The sequence below is a fragment of the Pseudochaenichthys georgianus genome, chromosome 24 (assembly GCF_902827115.2).
Source record: "Pseudochaenichthys georgianus chromosome 24, fPseGeo1.2, whole genome shotgun sequence".
In the NCBI taxonomy this organism is placed as follows: Eukaryota; Metazoa; Chordata; class Actinopteri; order Perciformes; family Channichthyidae; genus Pseudochaenichthys; species Pseudochaenichthys georgianus.
In genome coordinates, this window is record NC_047526.1 from 1,896,149 (window position 1) to 1,917,490 (window position 21,342).

A 21,342-nucleotide genomic window follows, 5' to 3' on the forward strand; every position below is an offset into this window, starting at 1 on the left:
GACAATAAGAAATACAGGTCTACAGAGCGTCTTTGTTACGGTGTTGGTCTGTTGAGAACAAACTGCAGATGACAACATGTAGGAACTAGGCAAAGGCACGGCTTCTGTGATGTATTCCCTTTCCCTGGTAACGCAGGTAACGAGAGGGTCTTGGAGAGTCACTGAAGAGATTTCACTCAGAGGCGTATAGGAGCACTCTCCTTATCCCTTCTGTTCACTGTTTTAAGGAAATTACCATCTCATAAGTGAGAGTTTGATTCTGATCATACAATGTATAAGGCACAGACTATGGATTCTTGATGCCAGAGGTGAAAACATATTCACGATCAACTTATTGCCAGGAGAGAAGACTCTGCTGGGCTAATCCCTTCCCATGAATGTCATGAATGGATTGACACATGCAAAGGAATAGCAGGTGCCTGTCTACTGCAGCCGGAGCTTAGCGACAGGTCTGCTGCAGCCGGAGCTTAGCGACAGGTCTGCTGGAGCTTAGCGACAGGTCTGCTGCAGCCGGAGCTTAGCGACAGGTCTGCTGCAGCCGGAGCTTAGCGACAGGTCTGCTGCAGCCGGAGCTTAGCGACAGGTCTGCTGCAGCCGGAGCTTAGCGACAGGTCTGCTGCAGCTGGAGCTTAGCGACAGGTCTGCTGCAGCTGGAGCTTAGCGACAGGTCTGCTGCAGCTGGAGCTTAGCGACAGGTCTGCTGCAGCTGGAGCTTAGCGACAGGTCTGCTGCAGCTGGAGCTTAGCGACAGGTCTGCTGCAGCTGGAGCTTAGCGACAGGTCAGCTGCAGCTGGAGCTTAGCGACAGGTCAGCTGCAGCTGGAGCTTAGCGACAGGTCAGCTGCAGCTGGAGCTTAGCGACAGGTCTGCTGCAGCTGGAGCTTAGCGACAGGTCAGCTGCAGCTGGAGCTTAGCGACAGGTCAGCTGCAGCTGGAGCTTAGCGACAGGTCAGCTGCAGCTGGAGCTTAGCGACAGGTCTGCTGCAGCTGGAGCTTAGCGACAGGTCAGCTGCAGCTGGAGCTTAGCGACAGGTCTGCTGCAGCTGGAGCTTAGCGACAGGTCTGCTGCAGCTGGAGCTTAGCGACAGGTCTGCTGCAGCTGGAGCTTAGCGACAGGTCTGCTGCAGCTGGAGCTTAGCGACAGGTCTGCTGCAGCTGGAGCTTAGCGACAGGTCTGCTGCAGCTGGAGCTTAGCGACAAGTCTGCGACCAGAGTGCATAATCACAGCGTGGCCCCCAACAGCACTCTGCAGCCAACCTCCATGTCAGGGTCTGCATTTCTGAGGATTGATGCGTTTTGAAGAAAGGTCTGGCATGAAGCATCTTCCACCGGGTCAGCCGGCCTTGTGTGCTCACATGACGGCCCTCCGGTCTGCTCTGCCGGAGAGATGCCAGCAACTGGGAAATGCTGGCTACAAAGTGGTCTTTAAGAAAATTGGGAGGCTGGTTCTGTTCCCTGCCATGAAACTGGGGCAGGGAGACAATGAATTGGTTTCCATTCAACTGCTCACTTCCATCAGAGCCTCCATGTTGGACCCAGGTGCCACTGTACCTACCTTCTTGCATTGTCACAGTTACAATGATTTGACAAAGCCAGTGTCGGATCAATCATCTCTTTACACACAAGCAGTCAGAGGCAGCACATTGACGGCTGCTTCATTACATTGGACTTGTTCCAACTTTTACACTCAACTGATCTTAAACATATGATGCACGCCCACTGATGGAATATTTTAGAACAGTCAGACTTTACACCGTTTATTTTTCTGAATCGTTGTTGCCTATCTAAGAAATGCTACCTGCTGTCATCAGAGCCAGTGTTATGTTTGCTAGAGAAGGCACATGACATGTCACAATCATAGAAATGTGTCTAGGAACAGCGCCATGTATGCACCGGGTTTCTGTACCAAACTCTCCTACTCTGTGGAGAACGAGTGTGCCGAGTTGAAGTTACCATTATTACCTTGACTAAAACATTGCGTTGAGGCCTTATGCACTGTGCAGAGGAGCAAAGACGGACTTCTCTAGCTTGTTGAGGAATAATAACCAAGCTGGGATGACATTTCTCCTTGCCGCCTGGTTTGTTGCTCGGGCAACCAGCCATGACAGACCTGGCTGTTCAGCGGATGGGTGGCGGGCACACAGTCCAGCGAACAAAGCCCAGACATAGTCTGCTCCAGGCTTGGGAAACAACCTAGCAGCTGTCTACTACAGCATAGATTTGCTGGTGGTTTTGAGATAATCGTTGTTCGATATTCTGAGGAAATATGATGCTGGGACTGAAATATGTTGCATGTCATATTTCCAGGCACACAAAAAAGCCGGCCATTGGAAGTCCTCATCAGGGACTGCTTTGCCTGTCACAGTTTAGCACCGACTGCAAAACACACTTTTTGCATGGAGCTGTTCATATATTGAAGTGGCTGCTTTTTCTTTTACCTTGCCTCCCTTATAATGTTTAACACATCCTCTAAAATCAAGACTGCTGAATAATGTCTTATGTTTGACAGCCCCAGAATGAACTTATTTCTGTATTCGGCTTGATTCAAGATGTAACACCATCGGCGCTAACAATGGCAGCTTGAGGCTACTCATTTGTAGTTTTCAGCTCACAGATGTAACGGTGAGGCAGCAGAAAGACTGATGGTTGTGTGGTGAGGACACAAAGTGCCAATAAGCTGCAATTGTGGTGTTTTATCAGGCTTCAGGTGAAGTGTGGCCGGTGGCTGGATCTTTGGTAGGGTCAGCTGAAAGCCCCAGAGAGGCTCTGTTGCGTAGAGAAGTGCTAGAGTGAGATTTCTATCAAGTATTTACCTTTTGGGGGCTGGGGTAGGCTGCTCAGTTGCCCCCCTTAGCTGGTCCATCAAAACGTTTAGTCCACTTTTAAGTGTGGCTCAGCCAATGTTTTCTTAGTTTCTGTGCAAACCAGTAGCCGTTAAAAGCAGGACACAAGGGGAGCATGGCTAAAGTCTGAGGAGATGTATTACCAACAGCGTTAACGTCTCTGCTGAGCTCGTACTTGTGCATCACACACACAAATGAAAGGTGAAGCACTAGGGATGTCCCGATCACCTTTTTTTGCTCCCAATCCGATTCCGATCATTTGATTTTGACAATCTGCCGATACCGATTTTTCCCGATCCGATCTTTATGCAATGCATTAAGAGAAAACAAAGGTAACAGATAACGGCTGGTCATCCAACGCAATGAATTCAGCTATCTTGTTATTGTATTGGCCTTTTCTCTGTTCTGGGGCAGTTTCTCTTTCCTTTTGAAAGTCTCTGAAAGTGTCGGTTGCTTCAGTGCCGTTACCTGAGTGGCCGCTGTGTACTCGCCGTGTTGTTGTTGGTGTTTGTTTCTCAGGTAGCGTATTAGATTGGTCGTGTTGAACGTAACTCTGTTCTTTCCACCACGCGGAACCTCTGCCTTGCAAACATTGCATCTGGCTGTTACACTGCCTTCGCTTTCAATTTTATAATACTTCCAAACTCCTGACATTTTCTCTGTCCCGACTCCCGAGTCACCAGCTGAACGTAGCCTCTCGTTAGCTTACTGCTGCTATTAGACACTGCGCCCACTCTGTTGCCAGATTTCAGAGAAATAAGCAACCAGGTCTGAAAACAAGCCCAAAGAAAGCATTTAATGTAATTTTGCACTGTACATGTTTTGCTGTAACATGTACAGTGTTACAGCAAAGCGGACATTATAGATAGGTAAGGCATACATCAGATGAGTGGACTAACATGTTAAAGGAAGTATTATAAAAGTAAGTGAACATATAACAACAACAATAGTGGGGGTGGGGAGGCTGGCAGCGCTCCTCCCCCTGAGATAAGCCCATGCCTCCCTCATTCACAAATCTTCCAGCCCAAAGGCAGACAGGAAACTGCACATGTGGCGAGGGAACACACACAGCACGCTGATTCCTACCTCGCTCGAGTGAACAATCTGCTCTGATTGAAGTCTGTCGTGGATGGAGATTTAAAATGTCTGTTTCAGAAAGGTGTTGGTTAGCTTGTTTATCTCCTGCTGTCTGTCAGGGGCTTCTGCTTTGCCGTTGCTTAGCGACTGCAGCAGAATCCAACATTATGTGTGTGTGTGTGTGTGTGTGTGTGTGTGTGGCGATATATATATATATATATATATATATATATATATATATATATATATATATATATATATATATATATATATATATATTACGTAACAGTAATAATAAAAGTAGTAATTGGGGTTATTTAACATTTATGATCAGTTTCCAGAGATAGTCAAAAGCAGACCCTGCATTAGATACTGCTGATATGCGACATTCCATTATCAATATGTAAGACAACAACTGTAAATGTTCCTGTCTTATCTCAGCGTTATGGACAGATCTCACACACACACGCACACACACACACACACACACACACACACACACACACACACACACACACACACACACACACGTTCTCACTCTCATCCCGTCACATATTGACGGACGGTCAGGGCCCCTCCCCGTCGCTATATTACGTACAGGGTACCCCTTTCCCGTCATTTTCTACGGGCAGGGCGTCCCATAGACCTTCATTGCGGACACAGCGGACCCCTTGCCCGTCAGGCTTCTACGGGCAGGGCGTCCCATGGACCTTCATAATGCCTATTTTAAGGTTCATTTGGCCATTAAAATGCGTTTTGATCTCATTTTATGCGAGTAATGAGTTTTTATTTCTGATTATTTGTGCAGTACATGTACATGATGTTTAGTTTGCTAGTTATGACGAAGATTACTTCATGAATGTGTACACATTCATGGTTGCTAAGGTGGTTGCTATGGACGCTGCAACAGCTCCCAGACCACGTGATCAACAACAATGGCTGTCCTTCGTGTTATTCTCGGTGAAAATGCCTATTTTAAGGTTCATTTGGCCATTAAAATGCGTTTTGATGTCATTGTATGCGAGTAATGAGTTTTTATTTCTGATTATTTGTGCAGTACATGTACATGATGTTTAGTTTGCTAGTTATGACGAAGATTACCTTACGTCTGTGAGGAAAATACACGGGGCTCAGAGCCTCGTATTTTTTAAATCTTTTTTTTCCTTCTAATTTATTATTCTTTTCAAAATAACACACTGTTATTTACTCACCAATAACACACAATTATCCTTGCTTTTATTTATTGGTTTAATTCCATAATCTCGGTCTTTTTTGGCGTTCGTCAGGAACTGAATTTAACAATAAAAATAACCGGAAACTGACGTGGGCATTTCGAGCGATTACCCAAGATTCTCAGCTACGCTGATTGGATGTTTTACCCGCAATGCATGCTGGGGTTTGGTGTTTATATTAGATGAAATCCGGAAAACATTTGAAAAGACTAAAATAATACTTAATTCCGAGTGTTCTTGCTTTTCTCTTTGAAAGTCATCACATAACGGCATTGTAATACACGGTTCGGCTGCATTACATATTACAGATATGTCGTAGTTCTTTATTTATAGCGCCCTGATGAGAAGACCTTTGGAAAAACTGAAGAAATGCCGCCGAAACTGAATACTTGACGTGGATCATAAATATATCAACAATTACAAAACTTCTCAATTTCTCTTCACACAATACGTCTCCTTGCAGTATCAACACTAATTCGGCTGACTTTTACATTTGATCTAATTCATAGATAGGTTATATTTACACCATAACGGTGCACAGCTGATAGAAAAGGACTGTAGTTTTTAAAGATATTACTGATTTGAATTGGATTGAATTTTGAATGTAAGAATGTAAATACTGAGTCTGAAATAGTATAGCAATATGCTGTAAAATTATGTGAAAGCATGAATAAAACTACACATCTTCAGATGTTGTACATAAGTGTCTGTGTGTACCTTGTGTGCCTAGTGGTTAAAGCACGTTATTGAATTATTGTTTTTACGTGTTATATTTGATTAAAAAAATATTAAGAGTACATATACTTTCATAGGGGGAAAGTAGAAGGTCTGTGATAGAAATATAGAATATAAAAAATCAAGAAGATACTATAAGTGATCTCTTCAATAAAACAGTTTAGTGCAGGATGTACAAAGATATTAATATGAGGAGGTGCAAAACAGAAAAACGAATTAACCTTTATTTAAACATTAAATAACAGATTACGGTCTTCTTTTAAATAAGAAAAAAACGTTGGTATCTATCTACAGATAAATACAAAGTACTTAACGTCTAATATATTGCTTTCCTGCAATGTTAACTATGTTGAAGCACTTATTTTAACTGATATTATACATATGGATTATACCCTTATGTATGTAGATAGAATAAGAAATGTGCAGAATATGACAGTTTAATGGTGGAGGTACACACATATTGATAGATGTCTTGTAATGCACTGTTGAGGGACCTGTGACCCAAGTTTTTCATTCATTTCATAACTACACCGTAAGTTGTGTAAATGATATGTCAATACACCTTTAAAATCTTGAAATCTTGAAAGGGATGTGCAAAATAGCCATAATATATAGTCTTTAATTAACTATTAGTAGAGAATAACGAGTAATTAATATACTTTATTACTCGTTTCCATTAATGTCAATTGCAGATACATGTTTAGTCTTCTCAAGCACAAGTATCAAATATCTCTCCTGATTGTTGGCACTTGACAATCACCTTACCTGAATTTTACTCAGGTGTAACTAAAGTCTGATTTAAGGGTTGTTTATATTTCACATCATTAATCAGAATCTGCAAAGTAACTCAAATAAGTGTAGTGGAGTAAAAATACCAGGTCAACCTCTGAATTGTAGTGGAGTAGAATTACAAAGTATCAATGAGCGGTCATGTGGGTATATTAATGCTATATATTGATGCTGCGCATTATGGACAGCGATTTTCACCCATTTATTAATTATATGTTTTACATTTGATAACACCAATGTGTTTAATACTGGCAACTTCTAATTGTGGGAAAAACGAAAACGTTCAGTAGAGACGTCCCATAGAACATTTTGCGAAACACAATAGTGTAGTGTGTAGTTCTGGGGGGGCGTTCGATTCCAGTTTTGGATAGTCTGGCGTGGTTTCGTGGTAATGATTTTATACCGGTATGGCGGAGAGATCAAAAGATGTGGTTATAATGAGAGTGGACACTTTTGTCCGCGAGTGGCTAATGTGTGACTTTTTTGTTTAATCTGATTCTGTGCAAAAACTAATTATCCACCAAAATCAATGTTGTTGCTAATCTTTGACATATCCAAGACTGTGATAATAAAAAAAAAAAAATTGCCTTTTTGTGCATGTTTTTCATAGAAAACGCAAATTCGTGTTTTCAAACGGGCAGTTCAAGGGTTACCATCCTGAACATAATTTAACATTTGGTATTTTTGATCAGGACTCAAGTTGATTGAAAGATTTAACCCCAAAAAGCTTTTAAAAATATTAATCTGTCATTTTAGAGCAGTTTTTGGAAGTGGACATTGTTGTCCCGAATGACTAATTTGTGACTTTTTTTCAATCTGATTTTGTGCAAAAACTAATAATGCAAACAAATCCATGTTGTTGCTAATCTTTGACATATCCAAGACTGTTATAAAAAAAAAGAGCCAGTCCCCAGATATGTATTTTTTGGAAAATAACTAATTTTCTCTGTTTTCATCATGAAAAAAAATGGCATTTAAAGGGTTACAATCCTGAAAATGATTACATTTTTGGTATTTTCTATTAGGGCGGAAGTTGCTTTAAAGATTGAACCCAAGAAAGTTGTGAAAAAAACCGTTTAATATAATGTTTTTATTAGAGCAGGGACTCGATTAAAAAAAATGTATCTAATTAATTAGAGGCTTTGTAATTAATTAATCGAAATTAATCGCATTTTTAATGGTCTACAGTCCAAGTGCATGACACTAAGGATTTTGAGCCCTGTGGGCCATCTAAGCTAATTTACAGATGGCCCTGAGCCCAATAGAGATTGCCCTGAAATATGCACGCGGACGAAATGGCACGAAGGGTTTGGGGGGCCTCCGTCCCCCTAGAAAATGTTGATTTTTGCAGGTCTTAGATGCTGTCTGGTGCATTCTCTAGACTGAATTATAAGATGAACCACCACAATATTATATTGTTCAATTTCAATTTTATTCTTCATTTCACTTGTTTGTTTGTTCTTGTTTGTGTTTGCTCGCTTGCATGCCCTGCATAGCTTTAAGAAATACTTAAGTTGTTGGTCAAGACACTTTCCATCTGATGAAGGCAAATGCCTTCCCAGATGGAAACAGTAGAAAACATTACATTCAGTTATAACTGCCAAAACAAACATTATTTACACTATTATGGCCCCTGTTAAAAATGTTTGTAATGTTATCTACTGTAAGTTGTTCGAACGAATGCCTCCTCATCCGGAAGCTGACCGAGCAGACCCGAGGAGCAGTCGAGAGGAGCCGAGCGCATCCGCGAAGCACACGTCAGAGTTCCCGTTAGCCGGCAAATCTAAATATCCTCGGTCAAAATGATTTCCCTTTAGAGCAATACCGCTTCAGTTGCGCCACTTTTGTGACAGACAAGAAGAGTATGTGACAGACAAGAATAGTCAATTCTAATGTCTAACACTTGATGTGGAGAAAGAGATGTCCTGTGTGGGTTGATTGTGCGTTGATCTGTTGGTAATGCCTCGGGGTTCCGGTGGGCATGTAAACAAATGCATAATGCTGCGCTATACTTTGTGGCCTCATCCAGTTGCATAGCGACAGATTGTTTAGGTGTCTTTTAATAAGCAGGTAGTCCTATCATTAGCTAGAACTAGCTGGATCTGATCGATATGGACAAACGCGAGTAAAGTCTAATCTGACGAGAGAGAGAGATCAGCTGCTGCTGACGAGTCGAGACTCGACACGCAGCTCTGCATCACATGCAGCGGTGAGCGGACAAAACACACACTTCAGGTTAGAATATCACACGTAGCTATTTTAATTACCTCTCAAGCTACCTAAACTAGTTATAGATATGTTTAGTTTCACTGTCGGGTCACTCATTACTGGATCCGCGAGCTGCATGATACTGGCATAATAGATTGCCCGATCGGGCAACCAGCAGGTGAGGCTTCATTGCCCGAGCTAAATACTAGATGGCCATCGGGCCATCGGGCAGTCCTTAATGTCGAGCCCTGTAATCCAGTGAGCCAGGGAGCTGGTTATTCTCTCAGACGTGGACCTACTTATCCTGGCCCTGAAACCAGTCATCTGGTTGAGTGTGGGTTGGGTCAGGGTGTGGTTCCTTGCACTCGGAGTCGGGCTAACGTCCACGCTAGCTGCTACATGCTTTGCATTTAGGTGATACTTTAGGCTTGATGTGCTGCGGTGATATGCACATTCTTTTTTGCATAATTTGCACACAACCGTGCTCTTATCAACGCTTCCATCCGTCCGTTTTTTAAAACAAAATGTCCCATCCACGGGGCCGACCAAAGCGGTCTCATCAGCTTGTTCGTTCATGTTTGACTATTGTTCACCGTGGTTTGTTGTTGTTTGAAGTCCCATGCTGAAGTCATGAACGTTAGTTGGTGCTCCAGTATAATCGGTACGCCTGAAACTCATCCAGTGAGAAACGTTCCGCTGTGCAAAAATAAGTGCGATTAAATTGCGTAAATTTTTTTAACGCGTTAATTAATCTTAATTAACGCGTTAAAGTCCCGGCCCTAGTTTTTATCAAAGTCTTTTGCAGTGGACATTTTTGTCTCGAATGACTAATTTGCGTAGTAGTCCAATCGAATGATACCGGAGGGTTAAATTGAATAACGACTTCTCCAACCTTATGCTTTTCTCCAGAGTGCCGTGGTTCATTGTTTATTAATGCGTTTCAGCAGCATGTACCGACCGCTGCAGTGCGGCTCTTCCACGGGAGTTTATTCTCCCGTCTGAATTGGCATCACAACGCTGTTATGAACGTCAGCAACCAAAGCTAAACTGACTACTTGCTATTGCTATCCTATTGTGGTATAAGCCGTTTCCTACAGGCACATTTTACCAGTGTATTTCTCATTATGATTCTACTTGTGATAGTCGGACACGACAACCTGAGCAGCCCATGTATTGGTTCCACCCGATAGCTGCTATGATACAAAACGTCTGCCTCTCTCCACAATGATCGATAACTGCATCACACGAAGCCTGGTTAGTGTTGCCTGACTTTATAAAGTGTGTTTTTTTTTTTATACGTGTGTGGTTGCCTTCTAGTCACTTTGCTCAGCACTACTGCTTGTAGGCAGGCATGACGAGACTCTTCAGTCGACGCATGTTCAGGGGAGGTGGGTTTAGGTTCCTGCACGCCTCGACGTAAGAGAGACGTAAGCGACGCCGCCTCTTAGCTCCGGAGTCTTCCTTCTAGACCGACAATTTTTTGGAGCTGGAAACTAACCGGATTCCGGAGCTAAGAGCCGGCGCCGCTGCGGTGTGTAGAGGAAACACCGGTACTTGTCAGGCTCTAGCGCCGAGCCGGCCCTGACAACGCGTTGGTGTGAAAGGGGCATGTGTGTGCAATGGAGCAGCAGCGCCCTGCTACCACACTGGAACAAATGCTGCTTCAAAGCTAAGTAAAAAAAGAATGAAAACAAGGTGTTTTCACTTGTAATAAATAAAAATAATTCTGCCAATAGAACAAGTGAACATTTGCATGGTAAGATTTCTTGAAATGAGATGGTTTATATTTGACCAGAATCAGGAAATGTTACTGTCCAATGAAAATGTGAAAGAAAACGTTTCACTCACTAGATATTAGACACTGGACAACATTTGAAGTTGTTGTAGGTCAATGCTGAGATGAAGCCGGCAGAGCCCCTCTCCTGCTCGACACCGCCTCCTCCTGTCCTAGCTAGCCTTTCTGCTACAGGAGGAGAGGAGTGAGGAAGCAGCTCAGATATTTCTAAGCCTTTGTTTGCAGCTGTTATGATCTCTTATGTAACTTGATTAAACATGCAGGCTCCTCCAGCGGTCTGAAGGTGAGAGCTGTGCCAGGCTGACTGCAGCTGTTCACCTCGGACGACTCTATGCAGTGTGTCTGGGAGTGATGATGTCACACCACTTTTCTTATAAATACTGTATCTCCCTCTCTCTTTAGCAGCTCACCTCACTTCACATCTCTCAAGACCCCAATTGACTCCGTCCACCCACAATCCTCTCTGTTTAGGAATGAAGCTAAAGGGCTGCTTTGGCACCTGCATGTCTGTCATAAATCATGGTGTTTCAGTCGTGTCCCTCTCACCATCTGTGTGCTGCCTGGGCCAGGAAGTGTCAGGGAGGGACGCTATCTGAGGCTTCAGCTGCTCAGCTTATGTGTGTGTGTTCAACTGACACTTTGGCACTGCATGCTGGGGAAAAAAGTGCAGAGGATTTAGTCAAATTGCCCTGTAATACTACCGTATATTTTGATGTGACAACATCAAATCCGATTAGTGAAGTGTGACATTTTTCTTTTGGCGTGTCCTCAATTTCTCAATTCCATTTGTTTTTTGTTGTCTCAGTTGGCTTTCTCTTTTTCCAAGTGCAGATATTGAACATGGTAGAAATTAGCCCAATATAATCATTACCTTATTCTGGAAATGTGATTCTTTTGGTTTCTTTTGTAACAGTTTTGCTTAATGTTTGAGATGCACTATGGCCTATTGATTAAAGACTACCTGATTACTGAACCGTATATAGACGGTTCATCCACACGAAGCCGACACCAAAACGCGGATAACGATAACGGCTCCCAAGGTTGGTAGATCTGCGGACGAAACGCTCTGGGGGGCCAAATGGCTCCGTGTGTACGCCCTATACCAGAGGTGGGGAACCTCCGGGCAGTGTACGGTCTGTGAGACCATTTGATACGCCCCTCGAGGTCATTTTTAAACACACGCAAAAAATATTAAGAAATCGAGACCACAAAAAAAATTAAACAAGCGAGTGCCTGTTTTTCCTGTCCAAGGTCATGGTCCTTAAACACAACACGAGCCTAACGTGTCATCACGTGGTATGTCTCGTCTTAAATCATGTCCACATGGATAGAAAACTAAATACATTTGCACACATCTTGTGTCCATATCTTTCTGTTTTGGTGGTCATGCCACAACCGTGCACGTGCATGCATGCACGAGTCAAGGAGGTATCTTACGAGGTAAGATATCTGGATTAAGAGGTTGCTTTTTCTTTGCACAGCATGAAAGAAAGGCCAAATGAATGGGCTGTGATTTCGGTTTTTTTAAGCAGAGGTTGAGTTCAATCATTTGTACGGCCCTCGGAGGATGTTGTAAAAATTAAAATGGAAAAAGGTTCCCCTGCCCTATAGATGAAAATTATGGCCCCGCCCACTTTTGGGGGAACAACTTGTCATTTGAATGGCGGTCAATACAAATTCTGAAGTTTTGCCAATCCGATCATACATTTTTGAAAACCGTGGATTTTTGGATCTTCAAAGAGCCCGATTACTATGGCCAGACAGGCAAACAATTACATTAAATCATTTGAGATCGGCAATCGGGCTCGATATATGGATAAATAAAAATCAGTAGGAGAGGCTGTCATTTTGCCAGCTGTTACTCTCATGAGCGAGGCGGAAAATAATTGCCAAAAAGCTGCTGTGTCGTTTATTGCACCTCAAACATTAAAACAAATCCAGAGTTACGTGTTTCTGAACTTCCTCTAAGAAGAAAGGACAGTAACAGAAGAGCTCTATGGCTTCAGGCTTGATCGCTGTTCAAATGACAGCGTTGGTTTCCCCCAAAAGTGGGCGGGGCTGTAAAGTGACGTAGATGTTACTCTCATCTATGGACATCGATAGCCTACTGCTATATTTAACCATATATTGAGCCCGATCGTCGATTTCCAATGATTTAATCTAATTGTTTGCCTGTCTGGCCATTGTAATCGGGCTCTTTGAATATCCAAAGATCCACGGTTTTCTTAAATCTCTGATCGGATAGGCAAAAACTTCAGAATTTACATTGACAATTTACACAGAATTCAAATGACAGCTTTGTTTTCCCCCAAAAGTGGGCGGAGCCGTACTTTTTGCCCGGAAGTGACGCATGTTACTCATCTATACGATCATTTCCTGATAACGATGAAGCCATAGCCCCGCCTCTCCCCACCTCTGCTGCTCACCCCCGCGTCACCCGTGTCATTGCTGATGTGTTTTTCGCCAGCAACAACTATGGCGGATCACAGGGTTGCTTTCGTGCTCCAGACACTACTGACCATGCTACAGAGTGCAAAATCTACAGCTCCTCTACCACAACCATCATCAAGTGGAAATGGAGTACTACATGTTGCTAAATCCACCTCGGAGAATAAACAGAAGGGCAACCATGCTCTTCTTCGCTGCTTTTGGTGTATTTTGTGGCGGAAGTACAGTGCCACTTACAGGCCCGGCATATGTACTACAGCGTCTCCAGCGGGTTGAGCGGTCTCGTGTGAACGGACACATTTATTAAGCCGATTGCGTGTGAACGGAAGACTTTTTTGATATCGAATTTGGTTCATTTTCGTTTCCGGCCCCAGTTACACGGAAACGAAAATGAAAACGAACCGATGTTGATATCATAAAAGTCCCTCCATCACCCTGTTCTGATGGATCACATCTGCCAGCCAGTTCCCACTGCCGTTACGCAACACATAGCGGTCCAAGAAGACCAGCTGGCTCTCTGGCCCGTAGAACCAGTTGTAGTTAGAATCTGCAATGGCCACCGTCCGCTGAAATCCTGGTGAAAACACAGGGGAAACTTTATTGGTGGACAAAAAGACAAATACAATGCTCATGTATGACTGATGCTGAAATGTGCAGACAAGGCAGGAAGAGATGAATGTGTGCAATCTTTGCCAATTCCAACAAACTACCACACAGAGCTCAGCACAAAGAATTTCCCCTGAAGTCACGGATATGTTACAAGTTGGAAGTAAAGTCACGTCCCATTTCTTCCATTGCGTTTCGACAGAGCAAAACGAAAATGAGTAGCGCTTCAATACAATCGGACATTGTTGTTGTTGTCGATGTGAGGGGTTTCCGCGCGGTTTGGCTTTATGAACAGGCACGAAAACGAAAAGGAACCGAATTCGATATCAAAAAAGTCTTCCATCCACACGCAATAGGCACCAGAAACGTGTCCTTCCACACGAGACTGCTCGACCCGCTGGAGACGCTGTAGTACATATGCCGGGCCTGTAAGTGGCGCTGTACTTCCGCCACAAAATACACCAAAAGCAGCAAAGAAGACTTCCTGAGCATGGTTGCCATGGTTGCCCTTCTGTTTATTCTCCACGGTGGATTTAGCAGCAGAGGTGGGGAGAGGCAGGGCTCTGGTTGTTTCTCTTTTCCTCCCTCCCCGAGGCAAGCGTGTGCTCCTGCTGTAATGCTCTCCGGTAGTCCACCAGCAGATGAAAAACACCCTCCTCTCTTCCAAGGGACGAGGGAACCGTGCGGCAGAGTTTCCGTTAGAATTTTTTTCCACCGGTCAACATGTTCGTTAGAGTTTAAATCTTACTTGCAGCAGTGTCAAGCATTAGAATGTGAAGATGTTGTTGTACAAACTCAACATTGTGTCGGGTCAAGCAAAGCTTTTAATGTGTTTTTAAATGATTGCAGAACATGTGTCGTGGCCTGATGTAATGAAATTATATAATTTGACAATATTTTCAAACTTCTATATCAAAAATGTAATGAAGTCTGAACTTGTGCTGTCTTGACAAAGTTGTATTTCTTACAGTATTTTCTTATGAAACACCAATTGAATTGAATGATATGAAGAGTTTTAAGCTAAAACTCGAGCCACTAAACAAGAAACGTGATACATAAATATGGTAATACATGTAAGTCAAACTAAAAGAGTGATGTAAAGGCCAAAGATTCTGTGAATAAAATGTTTAATTAGTTTCTGCATTTTAAAATGTTAAACGCATTAGGTTATGGATAAATGACATGTGTAGGCCTGACGTTGGTGTTGTTGTGTTGCAGGCCAGAAAACGTGCCTCCACCTCCACGGAGTGTTCCCCTACATCTACGTGCCGTACGATGGCTACGGCCAGCAGCCGGAGCGCTACCTGCGGCAGGTGGCCTTCAGCATCGACAGGGCCCTGAACGTTGCCATGGGAAACCCCGCTTCCTCCGACCAGCATGTCTTCAAGGTGGTGCTGGTCTCTGGCATGTGAGTGATCCACCAGTTGTTCACAACACACTGAGCTGATGGAGTAAAGATCTGATCACAAAACCAGAGCAACAGACACGAATAAGATAACAACGAGGACAAGGCTTTAAAACATGAAAAGCGTTAACGGCAGTGTGTTAATGCAGTCTTTCTTCCTACAGGCCTTTCTATGGTTACCACAGTAAGGAGAAGCGCTTTATGAAGATCTACCTGTACAATCCTCGCATGGTCAAACGGTAAGCTGACTGCAGGTTGATGCTCTTTAGTCCCAATCAGAACTCCTGTATTTGTCCTACAGCGGGGACATGTACATTGTTACAGCAAAGTATAGATGGATAGAGATGATTTGCAACAACAACAAAATGTACAGAAATTCACATTCAGGGAAAATACCTAAGTACGCAGTATTTATAAAATAGTGTAACATTATAGAGTGTGGTGGCGGGTAGATTGCGCTAGTAAATCAAATCAAATATTTTAATAATAACATACATAATTGTGTTGGAATGGACTACCTAAGAAGTAGCAGCCAGTAGTCATAGTAGTAATAATAGCTTAATAGGGGGGGGTGGGACTGCTGGATGAATCTGGAGTAACCTCTGCTTGTTGTAGGGTGTGTGAGCTGTTACAGAGTGGAGCCGTGATGAACAAGATGTATCAGCCCCACGAGGGCCACATCCCCTACCTTCTGCAGCTCTTCATAGACTTCAACCTGTACGGCATGAACCTGCTGAACCTGGGGGCTGTCAAGTTCCGCTCGTCCCACCCCAAAGGTAAAGCTTCAACCCCCCAGCTTTATATGTGGCCCTGTACTCAACGTCACAACATTCACAGTTCTTCAGTGCCAGTTAGACTGCGAGTGTGACATTAGGTGCACGGCTGATGTGGACTTGAAAGAGACTTTATCTTTGTTTTGGTTTATTAGTTAGATGTACTTGTTGCAGATCACACATTGTTTTCTAATTCTGTATTGTTTAATTAAATCATTAGAAGAAATTGTTTGAATGAATCCTCACATTTGCCCTCACACCCTGTATGCCCTGTGCTGTGGAGCTGGTTGCTTCTCCTGCTGTCTCCCAGGAGGACACTCGTCTGTGTCCCTGCTGGAGAGTGTGGCCATTCCCCGGGCTGTGTGTTGTTTACAGCTAGTCCTGGCCTCTCCTCAGCCTCAGAGGACTTCTTAAGGCTCTTTCTCTCTTTTCACCCTTTATTTATTTGTCATGTTTTGCGCAGTGTGCCACTTCCTCCCTCTTGTTTAGTCTCTATATTACTTGCATTGTTGTTTCCTTCTTTGGTCACCCTGGTGCTCTCACTGCTGCTCAGCAATGAGGCAACAGTATAATCTACGGGCACACTGCCTCCTGAACATCCTCAACAGGGAAACACAGACAGAAACATTTGATACACAATCAAAAGGTGCGAGAACAGAACAAAAACCAACTAGCAGATATACTGTCTGGGCGCTCCGGCACTATTACAAACAATTACTTGTCAATCTGTCGTTTCAGCAAGTGTGATAATCAGAGGGATGAGTGATAGTTGTGTGCAAAGGGAAAGATTGAGCTGACCTGTTCTAATGTAGTACTAAAACATGGTTACATGCTTTAATGTTTAAACACATTGTTTTGCTCATACTGTCTGAACGTACCTATTTTCACACATGATCATTCATTAGCCATAAAACACAGTGGCCTATGCTAGTTTATGTCAGCAAACTATACGTACAGCTCATATGTATTTTTGTGTAGCTGATATTACTGTCACATTCTCCTGTTCTTGGTCTACTGTTTATGTTTATGAATTAGCCCTTCTCAGGTAAACATTATAATGGTTTCATAAAAAAAATCCAATCATGCCCCCTTCCCACCAAAGTGGTTCCAGGGCCAGTTCGGAGCTAGTGACCGATTAAGAACCAGTTCTTCCTGTTTCCACCGCAGCGGGGCCGGCTCTTAGCCCCGAAAACCGGTTCTTATCTGGCACCCAAAAAATGCTCACCAAGAACCGAATACGTCAGGCATACGTCCAAGGCTGGGGCGAGATTAGCGTATCACTGCAGCGGTGGGTAAATGCCGCTGAACCACATTAGCCGCTTTCACACCAAGTACTTTGCCATACTTAGTTCCCAGTACTTAGTAGGGGTCGACCTGGCCGATTATCGGGGCCGATATTCCGCATTTGACCGTTTATCGGTATCTGCCTTTTTTTTATATCAAATTGCCGATAAAACTTTGGCTCTGATGCGGCCGTTTCTCTGGCTGCAGTCACCACTCTGTGTACACGAGCAATGTCCCGCCCACAGCGCTATCTGATAGGCTATTACTGAAGTGTCAATCAACACTGAAGATTTTCCAGGCGGGAGCCAGCCAGAGAGGTTGATATGTGAAGCTCATTAGCTAGCCAACATGTATCTAGCAAATGTTTAGCAAAATATTAGAAGTGAGGCTACGAGACTAACGTTAGGTCTACTGTGATAGCCTCACTTTTAATAGTTTGCAAAACATTAGCTAGCACTAGTGTGTTGCAGTTGCTCGCAGCTTATTGGGATTTGATGCTAGACAGACAGGCATTGTTTTGATATAATAAATTAAGCATTATTGTTAGTTAAGCATGTCAGCCTGCCGCCCCACTTCTTGTCTCTCTAACTCATTGCAGATGGCTGCACTAAAGAAAAGGGCACAGAGAGGAAACCAGTTGTAAGATGTTTAAAAGTTCATTAAACATAATATATGCTTAAATGCATTTCAAAGAAGTTGTGTTGAGTTGTGTTGGAGTTTGTGTTATTCTACATTTTGACACCAAGATTTTCTGACTTTACTGCAAATGTATATCGGTTCCAAATATCGGTTATCGGTCTCCTTGATTACTAATAATCGCTATCGGCCTTGAAAAAGCCATATCGGTCGATCCCTAGTACTTAGTCCTGCCGAACTCTTTAGTCCCAGAACTGTCTTAGTAAATCGCGTTCACACTGGAATAAGTCCCTGGGGGAGGATTAGGCAAATGAAGTCGCTGACGTCACTTCTTCTTCTTCTGCTTTGGGTTTACTGGCAGGCCGCAAACAACTTCACGGCGTATACTGCCGCCCGAAGTCCCGGGTAAACTGCCAGAAGCGTAGACACCTCCTAATCACCCCACCGTTCCATAAGGTAGTCTCTCTCCGTTGGTGCGCTGGGCTAATGCTAAATGCGAGCAAATAAAATGGCGATTTCACAAAACCTTTTGGGAGTTTTACGGGTTTGCAATTCGCCCAGCCAATCAGAAATTGGAACCTTTTTCTCCCAGGAAAGTACATGCTCTCTAGCAGGGACTGAAAAGGGGTGAAAAGGTTTGCATGAACTAAGTTCTAGTTCCAGATCTTTTTGGTGTGAACGTAAAATCCCTAGAAGAACTATCGGAACTATTCCTGGGAAAAGTACTCCGGTGTGAAAGTGCCTATTGGTAATCAATGAGCCACTGCATTCTGGGAAAGAGTATAACGGCAGTGGAAACACAACCGGTTCCAAAAAGGCGAACCAGTTTGGAACCAGAAGAGTACGAACACAGAGCTAGAACTGGAACTGGTTTGGTGGGAAAGGGGCATAAGAGGTAAACCCACTGTGTGTCAACAGGACACTGGTCATGTCCTGTTTGTTGTGGGTTTCCACTTGCTCTTGGTCAAGTTGCCTAATGATGAGTCTTAGAATAAATGACTCCAGACAATGTTGGGTTAACTGATTGAGACTTAATTTGTCATGTATACCTCATGGTAACATAAGCTGCTACCTCAACAACAGGTTCTGGTGTCCCTGAACTAAAGGAGAATCTGTCACAGCCACACAGGTGGCTCTGAAGTGGCACCTCCTCAGATCCTGGGGGCCTGGCTCTAACAGGCCCATTTCTACTTCCTGCTTAGAGACTAACCTATGTTTGATCACAGTTTAGTCCCCCACGCCCTCACTGCGGATCAGACCTCTCCCCCACACTCAGCAGGGCCATTTTCATCGATGGGGGCATTCATGATTCAGGAAATAATTACACACATACCCTAAATACGTTTTTTTTTATAATCCTCACGCTTGACTCCCTTCCGACTAAAGCAGAGAAAAGAGGCTCCAATGCCCTGTACAACAAAGACCCTGAATGACCCCCAAAAGAGGGACCCCTGTTTCACTTCCTTCTCCCTGCAAGCTCAAACTTGAAAGCAAGTTGTTAATCTGGGATGGAGTGGGAGAATGATGAAAGGGACTGGCTTTGTATACTGGGCCAGTTTGAGGTGGATAAAGCATTAGTGTGTTTAAAAGTTCAATACACTGCCTGGACGGTCGTCTCCAAAACCATTCACCTGTCAATACTACATGTAGAGTATATCCTTGATAAAACGACACCGCTGTTCATACCTGCTCAAGCCTGGTTCACTACACAAGTGGTTCTCAAACCTTTTTCAATAAAGTACCCTCTTTGAAAAACAAATGCAGCCAAGTTCCCCCTGATCAGCGCAACAACCTATATAAAGAGGCACAGCGCTGCACCATCAGTCTGATTTATTAAAACAACAACCTTGTAACTGAGAAACACTTAAAGGCTACATTTCAAATGTTTACAATCCATCACTAAGTTCATGGCAAACCCATTTTAACATCATGCGATAACACTGAGACAACGTTAGCTGCATTGAACTGATCTTTCTAATAAGTTGTTCTTACAACTTAGTGAGAAGTGCAGTTATTACACTTCGCGTTTTGAAATATGTGTAACTCTATTAATATAGAACCCACACTGCTCAAACTTCCTTACTTTTCCTAAAATTGGTATTTATTTATGTTGGGGCGTGGGGAATGAAGAGAAAAAATATATGAGCATTTATACCTATAACTGCTCATATAAACAAATGCATAATACTTAGTAAGGTCATATGTTTGACTCATGGCTGAAGTTAAGTTTCTCCAGCTCTCCCCAGGTTGGCAAAAAAATGCATCTCAAAATGCATCAGATTGATGCTTTAAAACAGTGGTTCTCAAACCTTTTCTGTCATCCCCCGCTTTGAACAGGTGGGCCTCTTCAAGCCCCACCTGTTCCTCGCCGCTCCAATCAAATGGTAGGCCAAGCTTAAAATGGTCAAATGTATCGTTCTATGACAGGGGTCTCCAATCTTTTTTAGGATGAGAGCTACTTTCAAAAAAATAAAACAAGTCGGGGGCTACTTTTACTCCTCTTTTTCAGTTTTTTTGCAGTGTATATATTTAGCACATTTTAACATTATTATATGCTTACCTTTAAACTTTGTGTGCTGTTTGGGTCTGTGGGACCCGCTTTCAGTGAAAAGAAAATGTATGATTTTTTTTAAATGTTGAAGTGAAATGCATCAATCTGGTGGACTTTGAGCACAAAATGAATGTATGGATACAGCTCTCAACACTCTATGAAAGGGAGCTGTATACTTTTCAATAATCCAAACATCTTTAGAATATGATCACAACCAATAACAAATCATTTAAACTTGTGTATTCTTATCTTATGTTACCTAGTTAGCATTCTTTCTTTTTATTTATGCATTACTAATCACTCCCCTTTTAAACTGTTTACTGTCCTATAGTACACATTGGAATGATTTCTTACTTTATTTTGTACAGGCTATATTAAATAGATAAAGGTGTGTTTTCTTTCTCTCTTTTTGCTCTCTCTTTCTCTCTCTCTGTCTCTGTCTCTCGCTCGCTCACAGAGGCTGTGTGCTCCTCCGTGGCGATGATGGCTTGCGTTAAAAGATAATAATAAACATAGGCCTATTTGTAAAATAGGGGGACACAAACGGGATTTCGAAAAGTGTCACAGTTAAACTCCTTATGAAGTGGTGAGGTGCCGCTCCACATTGCTTTTCTTCCTGACTGCAACGCTGTTGTGTCTGTGTGTGAGAGCGTTTCACATGTGTGCATGAGAGATGTTTGCATATGTCTGCAAATGACTTTGGTTTCAGTTGTGTGTGTGTGTGTGTGTGTGAGCAGGCTCGGATTGGCCATCAGGAGATTCGGGACTTTTCCCGTTAGACCGCTGCCGTTGGTGGGCCGCTGGCTCTGGCATAGGTGGGCCATGGACTTTCACAACGCCGCTGCACCGGTACCGCATCCGCCGCCGCAAACACCCGCCGTTGCGAGGCTCTGGTGGCTCCGGCAGGTCCGGTGCAGCGGTGCTGTGAAAGTCCACCGCCGTTGCGAGTCTCCGGCTGCAA

The 21,342-nt window shown here is 43.3% G+C and overlaps 1 protein-coding gene across 1 annotated transcript in view; it reads left to right on the forward strand.

Moving 5' to 3' along the window:
- LOC117440230 (DNA polymerase zeta catalytic subunit-like) overlaps nucleotides 1-21,342 on the forward strand; it is a 77,547-nt gene that overhangs the window by 22,863 nt on the left and 33,342 nt on the right. Inside the window, exons 2-4 of the mRNA XM_034076522.1 lie at nucleotides 14,951-15,140; nucleotides 15,302-15,376; nucleotides 15,753-15,913. Of these exons, the coding sequence (XP_033932413.1) occupies nucleotides 14,951-15,140; nucleotides 15,302-15,376; nucleotides 15,753-15,913 (426 nt within the window). The remainder of the gene's footprint in view (nucleotides 1-14,950; nucleotides 15,141-15,301; nucleotides 15,377-15,752; nucleotides 15,914-21,342) is intronic.